The sequence below is a fragment of the Molothrus ater genome, chromosome 21 (genome assembly GCF_012460135.2).
Source record: "Molothrus ater isolate BHLD 08-10-18 breed brown headed cowbird chromosome 21, BPBGC_Mater_1.1, whole genome shotgun sequence".
Taxonomy (NCBI): Eukaryota; Metazoa; Chordata; class Aves; order Passeriformes; family Icteridae; genus Molothrus; species Molothrus ater.
The window spans coordinates 6,533,569-6,553,612 of NC_050498.2; the positions used below are offsets into that span (position 1 = coordinate 6,533,569).

Here is a 20,044-nt window from a genome sequence, read left to right on the forward strand (position 1 = left end):
CGCTCCCTCGGCGCTCCCGTTCGTACAAAATTTATTGAGAGGAAAAGTGGGGAAAACAACAACGCGCGGGGTGAGGGGGGCGAGCGGGGTACAGTGGAAGGGACGGAGACAGGAGGGGTACACGAACACGCTGTTGAATATCAACAGTACTAAAGGGGCGCGGGCGGGATTAGGCGTAGAGATCCTCGCGGTCGGCAGAGTAAACCTCCCCCTCCTGCAGCAGCGCGAAGTTGAGGAAGTGAGAGGGGCGATGGACCTCGTGGTAAAACTCCTTGGGGTTGGCCAGCTGCAGCTCGTACTTCATGTTGGGGTCGTGGCGGACACCTGGAGAAGAGGGAGTGTCACCCACCTGAGCACCCCTTCTGCCTCCTCCACCTTTCAGAGTCTAACACAGCCCTCCACCCTTCTATGACCATTTCCCTGCCAGGAGAGAGAGTTCTAAACCCACAAAATCATCCCTCTTTGGGTTTCTCCCCTCAAGAGATTTATAATGCTTTTATGCCAGTCGACTGTTCTGTTACTCTCATTTCCTGACCCCTTCTCCAGCTGCCCATGGTGTTCATACCAGCACCTCCCTACTGGGAACAGCTCAGGGAACAGCTTCTCTCTTGCATTTTCCATTATCTCTCCTGCCTGACAGGGATTAATTATTCAGTGGCGATAGACCATGCCCTACAATCCTGACAGACATGGGATCTATTTTTCCTCTCGAGCCACCAAAAAAAAAACAACCATCAAACTGATATCCCAATGCTGGTACTATGCAAAGTTCAGGGCACAGTGCTGCTATCCTTGCCAGCCACCCTGAAAAAGCTTTAGAGTGGGTAAGGAGCTATTCCCTCCTCCCCAAGCTCCTCACACTGCCTCCTTTTCCCTCCCCTCCCCAGGCCAGCTCACCCATGAAGTTGTAGTTCCAGGAGCCCTGTGCTGGGACCATGAAGAAGCCGAGGAAGCGGTCGGACAGGAGCATCTGCACCCTCTCGTAGTGGGAGGGGAGGTACCCCTTGGGGTTGTTGCCCTTGTCCGTGTTCTGCCGGCCCCACTCGTACCCGCTGGGGGTCAGCTTGTAGGCTGTCAGCGTGCAGGAGCCAGGGGTGAAACTGAAAAGGAGAAGGCATGAGGCAAGTCAGACTCACCTGGGGCAGAGGAGGGGAAGCAGGAATGAGCCAACACTCCCTTCCTGCCGATTTTGAGTTCCCCAGCTCTGCAGCAGAAGCCTCCCTGCCCCTCACCTGCAGGTGATGATGATGGTCTTCTCCCCATCCCAGGAGGGGTTGTCAGCCATGACCTTGGCGTGGGTGGTGACATCCTGTGGTGAGAGCTGAGGGGACTCGTTTGGTTGGGTGTGAATCCATCCCAGAGGTTCCATTTCCTGACAAAAAGAGAGTGGTTTAGAGAAAAATCAAAACCATTTAAAATGAGACCACTTCAAGCCTGGCAAAAAGGACACAGAGATCACAGGCTTCCCCCTCACTTGATCTCAATCAAGTTTGGCTTCAGACTGAGCCCTTTCAGTCTTACAACTACAAAAGACCAAGAAAAGCTGCTCCACCACCTCAGGTCCTTGTTACTGACCTTCCACCCACCCTGGAAGCTGAACCTCTACCCACCTTGAGATACTCATGCTGTGGCAGCTGCCCTGGGAGGTGCACGGTCTGGTGTGTCCCCCACTGGGGCACCATCACAATGCACCGGATCTCCTTCACCTGGGGGTTGTCTGGAGGGCTCACTCCATACAGGTAACCTGCAATCTAAAACACACACACCTGCCTTAGAAGGCCAGAAGAGATCTCTCTGTAGCTGTGTGAGTGGGAACTCCTTAATTCCTGAGGAGAGCATCAGAGGGATTGACGTGGACAAAGCACAGCAGGTTCCCAGCCCTTCACCAAGGGCTCCCCCCAGGTGTGTTTGAGTGGGGCACAGCTGTAACAAACTCCCTGCACACTCACCTGGGCCCGCAGGTCTGAGATGCAGATGAACTTCTTCAACACATTTTTGGGAAGAATGTAGGTGTAACCTGTCTCCTTGATGTCATCTGATGAGACATAGATGTGGTTTGTCCGCAGGTGGAGGTTGGCAGCAGAGATTGCTCTGTGAGGAGGAGACAGTGATCAGAGGGGGCACAGAACCTCCCTGAGCATTCCAACCCTTCCCACCACCCCTGCCTGCCTTCCTACCTGACCCTCCACTCAGTCTTGGAGGAGAAGGTCTGGGTTTCGTAGTTGCTGGTGGTGGAGGTGATGATTTCATCCCCGTGTTTGTTCACCGTGCGGGTCTGCGTGGCCGTCAGCTGTGACTGCTCCTTGGTTTGCTTCTCAATTTCTGCAATTTGCTGCCTCTGCTGAGATGGGGCAGAGATCTCCATGCCCAGGATGATGTCTCTGATCTCTGACTGGGTCAGGGATGCAACGTTCACGCTGGAAGAGAAAATTCACCCAAGTCAAGCATTTCAAAATAACATTCTGGAGCCTTCTCACCTTCAGGCACAGGCTCAGAACACTCACTCTGGGCACTATGAAAAAATTAAACCAAACTTTTTAAACAAAAGAGGGGCCATGATCACATGATGCTTAGATCAATGATTTGGTGCACACATTTTTATCTGCATTACCACAAGGTTATTAAAATTAACCAGATCCCCTACAAAGCTGAGAGTGCACTGACAAAGGCCCTTGGCCACAGCCTTTAGGGCAGGAAGGAAAGGCTGACAGGATTATGGCTTACTTGTTCTTCTTGCCATAGTCAGCAAGGATGAGATCCTTCAGCTGCACCTCCACCTTGATCCACTCCTCATCTGTCAGGGTTGGCCAGATGTGGTGAGGCTCAGTGATGGTTGTCTTGTCTGGCTTCAGGATAACTTTGGCTCGATCATTATTCACGTGCAGCGCCCGCAGAATCAGGATCAGACGGGAGAACGCCTTGGAGATGGAAAGAAGATGCAGTTAGAAAGAAGAAAATTAAATGTACAAGGCCCTAGTACAGCCTTCCTCTGTGTGAGCACATGGGAATTGCCAGGGAAATCCGTCTAAAGGAAAATCCAGGCAGATTCAGAGCCAAGTGCTCCCAAACAAATCATTAGGGATATCTGAGGCCTTGGTTCCTGCCTCATTTATCAGCAGCAAAGCAAAATGCAGGAGACACATCTGTGCTTACTGTGTAGGAAGAGATGGTTTTCAGCCAGTCATCATAGAGATTGAAGAGAACCATCTGGGGTTCAGTGGCCTTCAGGATCAGATCACCAAACTTCTCCACTTTCAGACAGGCCTGGAAGGGCAGCTGCAACTCCGAGCCTTTGATCACAATATTGGGGAAATCCAGCAAGTGCACCTGGAGTTCATCAAGAGCAATTAGCTCACAGCTACTACAGAAGTGTCCTGTTATCTCCCACAGATTTTACACATCCTCAGGGAGCTGCAGCCTTACCTCAAGTGGGTCCAACATGCCCTTCCGTGTCACTATGATCTGCTTTGGCTGCTCCTCCACGGGGAGGGATCGGATCAAGGCAGCCACTTCTTCAGCAGTCTTCCACTTGGCCAGCTGCAGAAAAGACAGCAGGGTTAGAGAAATATCCCCCTGCTCTCCAGGAGCCTCTCCATGTCTCTGGGAACCAAAGGGATGCAAACCAAATTCTAAAAATACAACTGGAATTTATGGCTTGTTCCAGATCAGCGACAAGGCCCAGCATTTCTTCCTTACTGATCACAGAGGGCAGTTCCCATTCCTGGAGCTCAGTTACTCCTGAGTGGCTCAGAAAACAACAGCTGGCTACTGCACCTCCCTGCATTTGCCACCTGAGCTTTCTCACTGCACTGGATGTACAGCCAAGCTCAGAGTGAATTCTGTAACAAGGAGCACAGCACTGCTCCTCAAGCTCTGCTTGAAAAGGTGATGATGTGGGGTCTTTGCATCTCAGAGCCTCAAGTCCTTGCAGCAGCAATGCCTCTGTTCCTCCACTTTTATAACCCATGCTCCTGCCTGCCTGATCACTTGGACTTTGGAGCTCCAAACTCATTAAGAGGCAGGAAGATGAAAATCTTTGTGATGTTTCCTGTCCCAAGCACTCAGAGCCCACCCCCAGGTCACACCCAAGGCACAGCCAGGCCCTACCTGTCCCAGACGCTTCTGTCCTGCCCACACAGAGGTGTGGATGATCTTCAGGAAGAGCTGCCCAGTTCTGGGATTGAAGATGAAAATGGCTCCGTTGATGGGTTTTGTGGTCAAATTCCCTTCAAAAGTCTGAGGGAAAAGGTGAGAGTGAGAAGTGCAGGGAGATAAATGGAGCCCACCCACACCTTTAGACAAGAGCCAACTCTCTGTGTGCTTTGAGCAGGAGCTGTGAGGGAAATGTAAGAGCTGCTCTGTGCACTCTGCAAAAATCTGGGTCCATGTGCTGACTCCCAGATTTCCATCATGCATGGAAACCTCCACCCCATTCAGTCCTTTCCCTGAGACACCCCTCAGGCCTCACCTTGTGGATGGTGACTCTGTACACGTTGGTGTCATCCACAAACCAGATGATCTGGTTGGAGAAGAGCTCCCCATAGTTCTGGGAGGACAGGTAGGGCTCTGTGGGCTCTGAGGAGTAGAGCTGCAGCCCTTTGCGGATCCGTTCCCTCAGCACGTACAGGGCAGGGTTTGCTTTCATGATTTTGGCCATGGCCTGCTGGATCAGAGGTTTGCTCCCAGGGAACCAGTTCCCATAAGCACTGAAGGAGGAAACAAACAGAAGTTGTTATCATTAGACCTGAAGAGGTGACAGCCCCACTCAAGTCTTTCCATGCAGCAGCCAGGCCCCTTTGTACTGCTGAAAATACAACTTTGTGCTGCACTGTGACTTCTGTAATGCCCTGGAGGTGGGCACCTATGGCTTCTACCTACACCCCCTCAGTGGGAAGCCACAGCACACACATGCTGCAGTCCCAGAAAAGCTGCACCATCTCCAACAAACACACTGGAGAACAGATTTCTGACTTTGCCCCTTGTTTCCAGTGAGAAATAGCTGTCTCCACTTGTAGGAGCTTTGAAACAAGGCCTGTCCTTCAGCTCCAACAACAGTCTGACAGAAATATCCTAAGAAACAAATTATTAATCAACTGAGGGAACTGAACCACAACTACTGAGCAAAACTGGGCAACCTGAGATGCCTTATCCCACCAACTGTCCATCTCCAGCCTTCTCTCCTCATCCTCCTGTCTGGAATACAACCCAGTCTGGAGATGCACCGAGACAATACCCACAAACCACCAATTCCAACCCTAGGAATGAAACCACAGAAGGTGCAGCTCTGACCTGTGCAAGTTGTAGGCCAGATCAATGGCAATGAGCACTCCAGTGGGAGAGGGGTAGATGCTCATGTTGTCTGTGGTGTAGTCCAGGAACTTGGCCCTGGCGTAGCGCTCGATGTCGTGCGAGTCGTAGTCGCCCCAGCGCAGCTGGATGTCAATCCAGTACTTCTGGGTGGTGGTGCTGTCCATCACATCCCTGAGGAGAAAACAGGCCACAACAAGCTCATCTGGCACAAAATTCTCCTGCAGTAATTGTCACCCAGCATGGACACTGCAGCCATATCCACCCTGGAAAGGGGCCCTGCTGGTCTCTCCCACAGCAGTGAATGCAGAGGTTAAACAAAGCAGCAGTGAGTCCACTGCTGTGTAGTCATGAGGGTCATCTGCCCCAGGGATTGTCTGGTGAGGATTCACTCCAGATTCTGGCCCTGGGCCAGCTCAGCTTTGTGGGGTTTCCAGAAGAACCTTCAACAGCTCAGGGAGAAGTTCACCCAGAGGAGAGAATGAGCAAAGGCAGTGCCAGGAGGTGCTGCAACCACCTACCCAAACAAGCCCTGTGCTCTGCTGGACACAATCTCCAGTGTCCCCCAGCTGCCCAAGAGACACAGAGGCTCTGGATGACAGCAGCTCTGCTCTGCAGGGAGACTGAAGAGAGGGAAAAGGGAAACTCACTTGGAATCTGCCAGCAAGGATGGACGTGACACATTCCACTTGTAGGAAGCAAAGAGAAGGATATCTGCACATGAGGAGTTCATCTTGTAGGACTTCCTGGGATGGATTGTCTCCTTCTGCACTGTCTCAATCTCCAGAGCATCCAGCTCTTGATCAAACACCTGGGGAAAAGGCAGTCAAAGATGAGAGGTGCTCAAGCAACCCAGATAAGGAATTTATCCTCAACACCAAGGCAGTCAGGAAAATGCCATTTTCCATTTCTTCCCATTCCTTGCCAAATTGCTGGGGGAAGATTGGTCCTGCTCCAAAAGGGCGCAGAAACAAACCAAGCTAACAGTGCTCACCTGACACAAATCCATGACAATGCTCTCATGGATCTTCTGCCACAAGTGAGCTCGGAAAATCTGGATGAGGGAAATCTTTAGTGTGGGGATTTTGCCATGCATGAAGATCCCTGTCAAATCCAGCTGCACCTGGAACCCAACGTACACCTGCAAAGGAAAAGCAGCTGTGAGAACACACAACAGCACAACTGAGGAAATTAAAAAAACGGAGCACTTAAACCTGTTAAGGAGGCTTAGTACCTCTCTAAGAAATGTTCTGATAATTAATTGGATCAATTAACTGCTCTAATTTCAGTGGAAAAGCATTGTCTGCTCCTAGAGGGACAAACACCAGGTACTTACGTTGGCTCTGTTGATGGTAGGAGACCACCAGAGAGTGAATCTTCTGTTTGGAATTTGGTTCAAACCCGATCTCTGGGCATTTGTCAGCTTCTTCCACTTCATGGACTCCTCGAAGCCACTGGCCTTCTCCCTAGAAAGGGCAGATCATCAACTGCATTAGATTCAACTGAATGAGATGCTCCTCATCTCTGCTGCCATGTGTCACTTGTAACAGACACAGGCATCAGCCACGAGCTGGGAGTTTTGTTTCATGCCAAGAAATTTCCATGGCTTTCCAAGAAGTTCAGCTGTAGCCCCCTTCCCAGGTGCCCTCACAACTGAATTACACAATGTTCTGAAACAACCACTGAAAACCAGCAGAAACTCAACAGAACCAGCAGAGCCTGAGCCCAGAGCCCACAGCAAAGCTCCTCTTACCAGAAGAGACCCTCCCACGTGGGGAAGTAGGTGCCCTTGAAGAGTGTGTGCTCCAGGATCCCTTCCACGCCGCCCAGAGCCTGGATCATGTCCGTGCGGTAATTGTTCAGGTTCCAGAGTTTGCCATCGTGGCGCTGGTGCGTCCACCAGAACGGGTTCTGCTTCAGCACCTGCACACAACAGCAGCAGATCACTCACCTGGCTGCACTAACTGCAGGAAGCAACACCAGGGTGATGGTCATTAAAGGCTTTAAATAACAAATTATTCCACTGTTAATTTTGGAATGCTTGTTTTGGGATAATTATTTTTCTCTCTCCAGAACTATTCTGCAATATTGTGTTTATTGTTTTCTCCAATACACTGCAATCTATCTAAATTATTCCAAATGGGATAAACTACAAATTCTGGAGCATTTGGTTCCAAACAGCCTCTACCAGTCCCAACACAAGGCTGTAAATTCTTTCTGCAGTAGAGAGACAGAAGTGAACCTGCAGTAATGCAAGGTAAAAGGACTTTGTGTGGAACAGGTATCTGAATTTCACATTCAGGTGAAGAAAAATTCCCTGTCAGTACCTGATACTGTTTGAAGTCAGTCCTGACTCTCCATCCTTTATCATAAGCCAGAGTGTGCCTGTCCTTCTGGAACAGGGTGTTAATCCGAGGAATTCCCCTGTCCCATGAGTCCTCCAGATCCTCCAGGGTCAGACGCCTGAAGGAACAAAATCCCCACACTTTGTTACCTCTCAATTTACAGCAATGCACTAATGAGTAGTCCAGATGAGATCACAGAAATGACACAGAGCTCAGGGCTCTGGCAGGGGACACTAAAATGCCAGAGGTGAGGGACAGCACTGCAGGTACCACAGGGCCAGCAAAGTCTCCAAAATCCCCAGACAGCACAAAACTTCCCCCTGCTGCCTGTCCTCCCTCACATGGACACACACCTGTTCTGGGCTATAGCCTCCTGTCGTTTCAGGGCATACTCTGCCCACACCCTCTGAGAGTCAATGAATTCACTCTCCCATGGCTGGATGTAACGGTACAGGTTGGGGATGAGCTGATCCTCCTCATGACTCATTCCCGAGCGGAAGTGAGTGATGCCAACATCTGTCTGCTTGGACCACCTGGAGCAAAGACACAAGAATGAGATAGGAGGAACTGGGACTTCTCTCATCACTGCCATGAGCTACTGTAAAGGCAACACAGCTCTGTACCATGGCATGGTTTAGCACTCTTGGAATATTTTTAGGGGAAAGAGCATCTAAGAGAACACTCAAGTCATGTAGGAGTTAGAACAGCACAACTCACCTCAGGTCAGACTGAGGGATGAGAACATGGCCCATGGAGAGCATGCCCAGACCCCCCAGCTCCTTAGGGGTGTAGAACACCACAGGAGGAAAACGGCTGGGCATTTTGGAATTCAGGCCAATCTTGATCCGAGTCTGGATTTTATTCTCACACTTCACCAGCAAATCAAGCAGCTCCTGAGTATTTACAACAGCTTCCCGGAAATAAGTCATCAAGCCAATCAGAGCTGTGTTCCATTTATTGACAATCTAGAAAGGAAAGGAAAGGATCAGCTCCTGGCTCATTCCCAAGAATCTGTAGAAATCTGTCATAGATCTGCCCTCCTCCCTTACCTTAGTGAAGGTCGTGGAGCCAGAGGCCATGAGGATCTGCCTCACTCTGTTGTGAAACCTCTGCATGGACTCATCATCCACACGCAGGAAGCACTGAGCCGTGCGCTCCTTGGTCACCTGGAGAGCACAGAGCCATCAATCCCCTCCTGGGAGCCCCTCTCCAACCCATGGAAACCCCACCCAGGGATTGCTCTCCCAGCCCACCTCGTTCTGCAGGTTCCAGACCCCATCCTTGTGGGTGAACTCCTCGTAGCTGGTGCGGCACTTGGGCAGGATGCGGCACTCGAAGCCGCACATGTTGAACAGCAGGTTGGGGTTGTCCTTGCTGTACACGGACACGAAGCTGTTCTCCCACTGCACCGTGGTCACCGAGCGGGGCAAACGGTTCTTGATGTCCCAGAACACAGCACGGCCACTGCAGAACACCATGGGCACAGGGACACATCATAATTTGTCCAAATAGCAACTGGGCCAAGTCTCAGAGCTTCCGTAATTTTCAGCGCAGACCCCTCACTTCTCACATCTCATCCTGTGCATCTATCAGTATCTAAGAGATATTTATCACTGATTTTCCCCCTTTTCCTACCACTTCTTCCCCAGTCTCCAACACTTATCTATCACTGATTTTCCCAGCACTTCTTCCCCAGTCTCCAACAGTTATTAATCACTGATTGTCCCCTTTTTCCTAGCACTTCTTCCCCAGCTGCAGCACTCACAGGTTCACATCGTGCTTCATGAGGCGCATGCGAGCGTCCCGGGGCCAGCACTTCTTGTTGTTGTAGCCCACGATGTTCTCGTTGTTGGGGTCGGGGTGCTCTGTCAGGTACCTCTGGATGAGGTCCCTTGCCTCGTCAGCTGTAAACCTGAAAATGCACAAAAAAAGGATCTGGAATTACATGGGTGACTTTGCAACACCAGCATGGTCAGAAAGATAAGGATTAAATAAGGAAAAGCTATTTGTCAGACTGTGTGAAGGTAACTATCCCATTTTTGTGTCCTCCAAATGAATGGGGGAATTTCATTAGCAAATTTCATTAGCAACAGAGCAACTCAGGGTTTGGGTTATCTTCCATGAAGAGACAGAAAAGGCTTATTTTACCAGTCTCTAATTTACCAAATCCCTAACAACTGGCATATTTCTATTTCTATTAATTGTGTTTCTCGACAATGGTTGTGTTTCTATTGGTCCAGTGAAACTGGAAGTTTCTCAGTTTGCAGAAAAGCAAATTGAGAAAGCAAGAGGAGGCATGTGGACATCCAGTTACCCAGGGAAGTCTGTCAATTCAAATATTCCTGATCTTCAAAGCAAAGGGAACAAAAGCCAGCAGCAGGAGCATATTAAATCTCCTTGCCTTTGTGCTGACCTGAGGAAAGCAGGGCCCCAGAGATCTCACCTGAAGAAGATGTGAATCCTGTCAATGTATCTGCAGAAGAGGCGAATGGGATGAGCCACCTCCGTGGCAATGTCCTGGAAGCTGAGGAAGTCATTTGGCATCTGGGGAGGCCCTGCCATCTCACTGGCCCTGTGCAGGCCCAGCACCAGCAGGTCCATCACGAGCCCGTAGTACTGGACAATGAAGGAAGCAAACTGCAGCCCACGGATAATCCCATAGGAGTTTGTGTGATTCATGTCCTGAGGAAGTGAAGGGGAATTGTGAGAAAACACAAATCCCAACACATCAGAACCCTTTCACCTGAGCAGCTCAGGTGAAACCTCAGCAGAAGTCGTTCTTCAGCATGACCCACAAGGTTTTTTTACTCCCTCATCACTTTTCTTTGGCAAGTCTTGTGCTCCTTCTTTGCCAAAACCTCCTGCCTCATGGGTCCCTTTTAGCAGAAACCCCCTTTCCTGACAAGAACCATCACCTTGTAGTTGATCACCACGTTGTTCTTGGCTGTCATGTAGTCAGCAATGTTGTGATCCACGATGAGACGCAGCAGCCTGTTGAGCAAGGTCAGGTCAATCTTCTCGTACATCTTCTCAAACCGAGACTCCAGCATCACGTTGCACTCCCCTTCACTCGTTTCCCAAACATCCTGCAGGTTATTGATGCCTGAGGGAACAAAACCTTGTGTTATCTGACACATCAGAGCACAGAAGCAGCCACTGGCTACAGGAACTCAACATCAGTCTTGCAATGCCTGATTTTTCACACTCTGGATCTTCCAGTCTATCCAGAAGTGGGAGGAAAACTATGTAATCAACCATAAATGCTGTGCAAGTTGTCCTCCTCCAGTATATACACATGTATTAACCTACAACATGTATCTCTTATTGTAATTATTGACTGCAAATTACAAAAGCAAAAATTCAGCTCCTAAGGGGACTCATAGGAGACAAAGGAGCCACAGGAAAAATCATTTTTGCATGGAATCCAAGAGCCCACTGACCTTGGCACCACTTGTACACCAGCAGTGGGGGTGGTTCAGTGTCAGCAGGTTTGATCCAAGGAGGGAAGAGCCTTCGCTTATCAGCCTCATACCACAAGTACTGATCCAGATAAGCATCTGTGATCTTCTCCAGGGGCTCAACATCATAAACAGGGACCAAGTGGCTGTAGAGATCCATGAACTCAATTCCCACCTAAAAAAAAAAAAGGGGGAAAAACTGAGGCTGGTAGTTGAGAGAAAACACAAAGTTTTTGTGCCATTCAGCTTCTGAATGCAGCATAACATGGCTGGGCTTTCACCAGGCTTTCACTCACCTCCTTGAAGGCTCTCTGAGTCAGCAGATGACGCTTGATTCTGGACAGAGCTTCGTGGGGATTATCATAAGCCTGCTCAATCAAGCCCAGCTCCTCTCTCTGTGACTGATTCAGGCGTGATTTCACACTGAAAACAAGGGAGAACAGCTCAGCACCTGTACACAAACAGCCTAAGGGCCACTGCATTAAACTGATGAATGATAATGCTCAAACTAAATCCTCACAATCCACATCCCCAAACTGCAAGCACGGCAGTGGTTTTGCCCAAGTGACAGAGTCAATAGGAACTCCCAGATAAATTGGCAGTACCAAAACTAACAGCTTTACCAGTCCACCAGGGTAAATTTTAAGCCATATTCCATCAGAGGAATAATGGATAACAAAACAGAAACTTTTCCCAGTTCCCCTGAAGCTCAAGATCACGTCCCACTGCTTACCTGTAAGCTTCCTTCAGCCTCTCCAGGGCTAAGATCAGCAACTTGGTGTCATGCTTGTAGGACAGTGGTGGGAAAGGAATGGGGGAGAACCTCCTGCTCTCCAGCCAGTGCACTGTGGTTGTGTACACAGCAACAGCCTCTTCTGCAGTGATGTAAGGCCCGTCCTGCAGAACCACACCACCAGAATTCATCAGTGAAAGCTTCCCTATGGGAACAGCATTAATTTGGGCAGTTTCAGGGAGGACAGAAGTACCTTCAGGTAATTATGCTGCCGTTCCTGCTCAGCTTTCAGGTAGAGTCTGGTCAGCCTGCCCAGGTTCTTCTTACAGACGGTTTTGTCGACTGTGGCGCCCCGGCGGATCCGCTCCCGGTTGTAGTGAGCTGTGTTTGTCCACCAGTCAGCTTTGGCCTTCACATACCTCAGGATCATGTTCTCAATAGGAGTTGGCAGCCCTGGCACCTGGGGAGGGACAGGAGCTTGAGGAAAGCAGGAGTGGGAGCTTCCCAAGAGCAGCTCCACTTGGGTGATGTTAGAGCTGAACCCAAAGGCCAAGGGAGAGCTTTACCTTCCAGGGAATATTGGCCTTCCAGCAGCGCCAAGCCTCACTCAGGTGCTGCAGGATGGTTCTGGCTTTGTTCTGCTTGATCCCTTCTGGCATCATGTCCAGGATGTCATGCATCACAGCTGCCCTGAGCTCCAGGTCAAAGTGAGACTCCACGCGCTGCTTCGTGACAGTCTTTGCGACACCCTTGGAGTGACGGCCTGGAAAAGCAAAGTCCTTCAGAGTTCTGACAGCACCAGGCAGTGATTCTCCTTCCTGATTCAGGAGTGCATGGAGGTGCAGGATATCTGGAGAAATTACACTGCCAGCAGTCTGGAGAAGATGATTAAGGGGCTATGGAGCAGGAAATCCCACTTCCATTTAGAATCTGCTCTAGGGGCACAGATCTTGAAAGAGTTCTAAGCTGGTCAATGGAGCATGGATAAAGACCACCAGTATGAACAGGAAACTGGCTGGCAAGCAAACAGTATTAATCTTTACCACACACTCCTCCCACGTGCAGCATTTACAGGGTGCTGACCTTCAAACTGCCTGGCCAGCAGATTCCCCAGCCAGCGTTCCAGCAGTGGGGTGATGCCCCTCATGAAGAACAGCCACACTCTCCAGCCTGGAGCCCAGAAACCACAGCCAGGACCTTTGCCCACAGGCCCCTGGAGGAACAGAGACATAGTAAGAGCAGGTCATTTATTGACATTCCAGAATCCCTCCCTTGTTCCTCAGTTTAAATGGGGTCAGTACCATGTGGAAAGGTGGAACTCACTGTGTTAAACCTGTAGTAGATGAGATGCTTCAAGTCCTTGCACATTCGAATCTGCCTCATCAGTTTGTATTTGTACCGGTACATCCCCGTGAGCTGACCCACATGGGCAAAGATGTACTGCAGGCCATCTGCCAGCTGAGACATGGAACACAGTCAGGGACAACAACCAACACCTCAGACACCACCTCCAGCAGCCAGGTTTATTGGACAGAGTGTATCAGGCCATACAAAGCTCCTAATGCTGGCTCAGACAATGATCACTTATTATAAAGTAATATAAAAGCAGAATTTCAAACAGTACTGCATATTTTCAATGTTTCCCCTCTTCTCCCTAACATTGCAACATTCAACCACTTTGTGCATCCCATACAAAATATTCCAATTCTCCTCTCAACTTCTTCTCACCACATTTAAAACCAAAAAGCCTACCTGAAATGCATCCACATTTCCCAGTCTGTACTGGACGTGGCTGTCCACCACCAGCTTAGTCAGCCGCAGGACCTCTCGGCACAGATGGAAAGCGTTCCCAAAACGGGATTTTTTTCTTTCCTGGAAAAGACAAAATATTCAGAATTCATGTAATAATGTCACAGAAGAGTGAAAAAACTCAAATCTGGTCAACAACTGAGAAGCTGAGGCACTGTGACCTCTTTCCTCACTACACAACAACCTTCACACAAACTCTGCTCTTGTGTACAACAGCAGATGAACTGGTACCTTTGTGGTGAGGGTCTTCACAGGCTTCAGGTTGAAGTTGTAATCCAAGTGAAGGTAATTCAGGTTCTTTCTGTGGATCAGCAAGTTCAGCATGTTGTAGCCCTGGCGACACACCTGCAGGCCAACTTCCACCCAGTCCAGCTTGGTCGACTGGAAAAACTTGGTAGCCTTGAAGGAGCGGAACAGGTACCTGGAGAGAGCAGAGACCACCATCAGCTCAATCCCCTACAGAGATCAGTAGCTCCTCACTGAACAGAGCCCACTCACCTCTTCTTCTGGGCCTTGGGAGGTCTGTGTTTGAGGGCATTCAGGACATAGTATTTCAGGAGCTTCTGGTAGGACACTCTCACCTTGACGGGCTGTCCTGCTGGGCAGTGCTCACGGTACCTATGGATAAATCACACTCCAAAGCTTCAGCTAACTCACATTCCTTAGAGAAAAATCTCCAAAAACTCTCCTAAAATCTCTAGAAACCAGCCACCATCATGTCTTTATTTAATTTTCAGGTAATAATGTCATGATCACTACATCAGCCTCAGGACAGAACTCACCAGTTCTTGACCAGTGGGATGTCAAGAGCTCTCCGGGTCCTGCCAGACCTCAGGTTGAAGGGTCGTGGTGCCCACAGCAAGGCAATGCCATTGGCTGTGTTATCAGTGTACAGAGGGGTATCCTTCAGGAAAGGCTCCACAAACTCTGGCAACTCAAACTCTTCATCGTCATCAGGCAGTGGTTCCTGGCTCTGAAAAACAGAAGCACCACATAAGGTGATTCCTGGTTGCTTCAGCTCAGTTTCTGAGTTAAGCAAGTTAAAAATCCATCTCTCTGCTCTCATGGAAGAGGTGTGGCTGTACTGAGCATGAGAGAAGCAGAAAGCACCCAACAAGGCAAACTGTGGCTACAGACCCTGAGTTAGGTGTTATGGGGTAGCTTCAGAGAGATGCCAGCTCCATGAATACACCAAAGGCAACCAGAAAGATAAATTATCTGTCAGAAGACACTAACACCATTAATTACACATTTGGCTTTATCCTGCAGAAACCAAAGGAGAGAACTTTGTGCAACTCCAGAAGTAGAAGACTAAAATGGTAACTGTGGACTTTTTTTGTCAAAGTGCTGGTGCCTTCTCTTAAAGTATTTATGTTTGTCTGCTGCTATCAGAAGCAAGATACTAAAGCCCCCTACTTCCACACCTAGGGTTTATCACCGTTAACCCAGTGACTCACCTTGACAGAATGTCTGTGTGAAATGGGGTTGATCAGAGGATCAAAGTAAAAAGCTGGGAGGTCAGGATCTTCTGTTTTAATGAAAACAACGTTTGGAGTATGATACCTGCAACAAAAAATAAGCATTAGAGCCTTTGACAGCCTTCCCCTCCTCTCCTGGCTCTGGAGGCTGCTGCTCTTACCAGGTGAGGTGGACATGGTGTGGCAGGTTGTTGTACAGGTATGGGAAAGCAATTTTGTACTCTGTCCTGATGGGCTGCCTGATGATGATTTTGTTGATGTCATTAAATTCATTCCAGTCTTCATCCCTTAAAATGAGACAAGAAACTGTTATGCAGGCATTCATGGTGAGAGAGACAAACATTTGTGACTGAAAACATCCCCATTTCCTAGATAGTAACTCATCTCTCTGTCCTAAACCCAACACTTACTGAAGATTGATATCTCTGACGAGGGGCTCAAACTTGGGACCTCCAGGAATGGCCATGTTCAGTGCCTTGGAGGTGAAGAATGCTTTCAGGTCAAACAGGTAGAAGTAGTTGTCATCCACCAGGTCAGTGAGCAGCTGGTTGGCCAGGCGGTACAGGGTGGACATCATGGGCAGGGTGAACTGCCAGCGCTGGTACGTGGAGCCATTCACATACCTGGGAGAGCAGAGCACGGACACTCCAGGCACAGCCACAGCACCAGAGTCACCAAACACCTCCTGCCACCCATCATCCATCAAGGACAGGTAACACATGGGTGTCTCTAGACTGAAAAAAGGCTGCAGCAATGTTAAAGGACTACTCTGGACTCCTCCTGCCCAGAAAATGCTGGCTGCTCCAGTTCCTCTCCTCCTCTGTGTCCCAACTGACACAGAACATCTCTGTAACCTTGAGCAAATTTCAAATTCCAGCTAGACAATGCAGGCTGTCACCTCTACAGCATGGTCAGTGGCATCATGATATTTTCTGAAAAATCCTCTTGGCCCAGGATTTTCTCCTGGGAAGCTGAGAAGTCTCAGAGAAAAATGTAAATCATATTATCTGATTCTCTTCTCCTGTGTTTGCTGCTTTGGAATGTGGTCTGGAGATTGCTTACCAACAGGTGCATGTTTGATTGGTTCCATGTGAATTGTTTTAACTTAATGACCAATCACAGCCAGCTGAGTCAAGGCTCTGAGGCATCACAGATTTTTATTATTCATTCTTGTTAAGCCTTCTGATGTATCCTTTCTCTTTCTTTAGTATAGTTTCAATATAGCATAATCTAATCTAATTTATATAATAAATATAAACATAATAAAAATAGTAAAAATAGTAAATATAATATGATAAATATAATAAATATAATATAATTAATATATTAATGAAATATAATTAATATAATATTATTATATCATATTATATCACCCTTCTGAGAACATGGAGTCAAATTTCCATCTCTCACCTCGTCCTGGGGACCTCACAAACACCACAGCCAGAAACATCAGTTTTAGCAGGTGAGTAGGTACCAGGCCTCCTGGATAGAGGGGCCTTGCTGGATGCTGAACCATAGAATCCCAGAATGGTTTCACTTGGAAGGAACCTTAAAGCTCATCTTGTTCCAAGCCTTCCACCCTTCCACTATCCCAGGTTGCTCAGAGCCCCATCCAACCTGGCTTTAAACACTTCCAGGAATGGGGAAGCCACAGCTTCTCTGAGCAACCTGCAAGCAAAAAATGCAGCTTTCCAACAGTCAGGTTTTGCCTCACACCCTTGAGGGAAGGTTTTCCTCCCCCCACCAACATCACACAAATGTTACACACTGCTCTGCACACCTAATTCATGCACTGTTTGTTTTTCCCCTCTCCCAGGGAATTGTGTTTTCACAACCACGTACTTCCTGTTGTCCTTCAGGGGCTGGTGGTCGTAGAACCAGTCCAGCACAGGGGCATCCTCCTCTGGATCCAGCTCCAGCTGAATGGCCTCCAGGGGCTCCACATCCAGGATGTTATCAGCATAATCCAGAGGGGGTTCTTCATCATCAAACGGGGGGAATCTCATCCTCTTGAAGTGACGCCGGTCCCTCTTCTCCCGCCTCATCATAATCCACATGGAGCTGCAGGAAATCAGGGGGAAGTTAAAATCAGGGGGATTTTAATGGTGGATGCAGAAAGGTTTGGCCCAGCTGGATGAAGGAGAAGGCACCTACCCCCACTGGGCAATGTAGACAGGCTCGATGACCCAGGGGATCTCGTTGACAAAGGAGATGGCGCCGGTGATGTGGTACAGGACGGGCACGTCGCGGATCTGCTCCCAGGGCATGGGCATGTTCTCCAGCAGCTTCAGCACAGCATGGGGCATGTACTTCAGAGCACTGCAGCCACAAACCAAGGGAAACCATGCTGGAGGGGCTCTCAGGGACAGCCAACCACCTGCCATGAGCCCAACAAGCTCCCAGTTTTCCCTGGGAGCTGCACATCTGACCCGTTCCAAAAGCAAATCCGTGAATTTCCCACTCTACCTTTGGGCTAGCAAAAGGTTTTCTAGTGATTTGGCTTTCATGAATGTTGCTAACAAAGCCTGAAGTTTTAAAGTGAGTTTCTGGAGTTTTTATAGGTAATGGTAAGTTACTGCAGCAGGCCATGATGTGCACTAGACAGCTCTATACACCCAAACAGCCAAGAAGCACTCAGGATGCTTTTTCATCTTTCAAAAAACATTTCACACTCTCCCCAACTTCTTCTAAGACACTGTTTCATGCAGGGTAACGTTTTTTCTCATAAATTCAAACCAACATTTCCCTTTGCTGATGCTCTTTTGCACTGATACCTCACAGCAACAGACTGAGCTACAGCTGACACTGAAAGCCCTTTGGAGAAGGGGCTTCTCCTTCAATGATACGCTATCCAGGCTAATGTTTTTTTCTCATAAATTCAAAGCAACCACTCCTTTTGCTGAGCCTCCTGTGCACTGACACCTCAAGGCATCCTCAGCGAGCCACAACGGGCACGAAGAGCCTTTTGGAAAAGGATCTCTCTCTCCAACAACCACCAAAGCAGCCGCGGCGCATCCCCCGAGCTCCCCTTGTCACACACCGGGGACCCCTTACCCCAGGTAGACGCGCTTGTCGTGCCGGAATTTCCTATTGGTCATGTCGCCGTGGTCGCGGATGATTTTGCGGACATGCTCGGGGGGCATGTCCTCCTTCTGCGCGTCCACGAAGCCGAATTTCCTCTTCTCCGCATAGCGCTTGGCCTGCAGCTGCTGCCACTTGCGGGCTGCGGAGACACAGAGGTTGCGGGTCACGCCTTGTCCCCCCCGGAGGAGGATCTGAGGGGCCGGGGCCGTACCCACCTTTCTCCTGCAGCTTCTCCTCGGACATGTAGTCGGGCAGCGGCGCCAGCGGGTTGGGCACCGGGGCGCAGCCGCCGCGGTACGGGAACACGGCGGCCATGGCGACGCTGCTGCGGAGAGCGTGGAGAGGGGCTCAGGGTGAGCTACGGGATCACGACGAGGCCGCCGCCGGTCGCTCCCCCGTCGCTCCCGCCCGCCCCGGGCCCACCCCGGGCCCGCCGCTCCCCCTTGGCCCTCACCGGCAGCCGCGACCCCCGCACTCCCCCACCACAATGGCGGCGCCGCGCCGCCGCTACCGCGCTTGCGAGACCCGGATGTAGGCGTGACTAGCAGAGAGGAATGCCCAATCAGCTTTCAGGAAGCCTGACAGATAGCAGACTTATCCTATCAGATCGCGGAGAGGCGAGGGGGAGGGACTGAAGGCGGAAGAGGGGAGGAAGTTGTGTCTGGCGCACACTTCCGGTGTGCTGTCCCGCTTTCCTCGGTCCCGCCCTTCGCTGCTTCCCATTGGCGGAGAGGGGCGGTGGTGACAGCGCGGCACCGCCTCTGATTGGACAGCGCCTGGAGCAGCTCATTCCTCGCTGCTGTAGGGGGCGCCACGGGCCGGGTCGTGCCCCCCGCCCCCCTCCCGAGGGGTGGTAGGGGCGGGGGAGCTCTCACGGAGACATTTTGGACATCCCGGACACATCCCGGTGATGTCGCCGCTGGAGCAGCTCGGGGACATCCCCCCCGGGGCCTGGACATCCCCCCAGGCAGGCAGGGGATGCTGTGCCCCAGTGATGCCTTACCCTCAGCACTGCCCCCAAGGCCACACTGTGGCCCCTGATCCCCCAGCGAGAAGTCACCCACCTCACTGCCCCTTTCCTGCCTCGCTGCAGGAGCACAGTGCCTTCCAACCCTGAGTGCTTGCCCAGAGCTGTAACATCGTGAGGGCAGCTCACTGTGGGTGCGTTCAATGTGTTGTCAGGGCTGCTCAGCAGCTGGGCAGGCTCTCACCTTAGGGCTTTCCATGGGGAGAGGGGTTTGTTCTGGAGGGATGTTGGATGGGGTTGGAGCAGGGCTGGTTGGGTGGCAGGCTGGGGTGTTGCTCGCCAACAATTAATTCCATGATGGAGATGATGCTTCAGGCTCTGTGGTCCCCTACGTGGTGGGAACAGAGAGGTGAGTCCTTCCCAAAACCTTTCCAGCCAAAGCTGTGGCACTTCCCATGGGGATGGACAAGCACAGGGCATCCCCTTGTCCGCCCTCGGTGACCTGCAAAGCCACTGCTTATCCCACCTTAGCCCTGTGGGAAAACCACGGCGGATTAAGAGGAGCCCAAACCAGGCTCCCCTGGCCCCCAGCCCCACGTGCCCGGGGTACAGGGCATCCATGTGACAGCAGGAATGCGGGAACACAATCCAGGCCTTGAGAAACACTCCGGCTGTGGGCAGAGGCAGCATTTTCAGCTGAGGCAGAGGCTGTGCTAAGGGCAAGGACTAGTGCAACAGCTCCTGGAAAATTTGGAATACGCGCGTCAAACCAAAGAGAAAGCCCTGGGCGACAGTTCTGCTCCAGCTGGGAGCTGTGAGGGGCACACAGGAACCTCAGCTCTGCTTGAGGTGATACATCCAAA

General features: G+C 50.4%; 1 protein-coding gene across 1 annotated transcript; it reads right to left on the reverse strand.

Annotated features, from left to right (window-relative positions):
- Positions 1-14: 14 nt before the first annotated feature.
- PRPF8 (pre-mRNA processing factor 8) lies at positions 15-18,714 on the reverse strand. Its single transcript, XM_036395023.1, has 43 exons — positions 18,669-18,714; positions 18,430-18,539; positions 18,185-18,353; positions 17,285-17,449; positions 16,973-17,191; positions 15,541-15,753; positions 15,292-15,417; positions 15,110-15,215; positions 14,435-14,625; positions 14,151-14,270; positions 13,884-14,073; positions 13,596-13,715; positions 13,167-13,301; positions 12,927-13,056; positions 12,410-12,606; positions 12,097-12,303; positions 11,844-12,007; positions 11,407-11,533; positions 11,093-11,285; positions 10,568-10,755; positions 10,096-10,334; positions 9,418-9,564; positions 8,906-9,116; positions 8,702-8,818; positions 8,370-8,617; positions 8,006-8,185; positions 7,635-7,770; positions 7,061-7,230; positions 6,644-6,773; positions 6,302-6,448; positions 5,958-6,118; positions 5,290-5,481; positions 4,469-4,706; positions 4,108-4,236; positions 3,424-3,537; positions 3,154-3,327; positions 2,725-2,918; positions 2,178-2,417; positions 1,950-2,091; positions 1,611-1,751; positions 1,233-1,372; positions 898-1,100; positions 15-324 (listed from the first exon to the last, which is right to left on the reverse strand). Exons 2-43 carry the CDS (start codon positions 18,527-18,529, stop codon positions 170-172), a joined length of 7,008 nt encoding a protein of 2,335 aa, XP_036250916.1. The 5' UTR covers positions 18,530-18,539; positions 18,669-18,714; the 3' UTR covers positions 15-169.
- Positions 18,715-20,044: the final 1,330 nt, after the last annotated feature.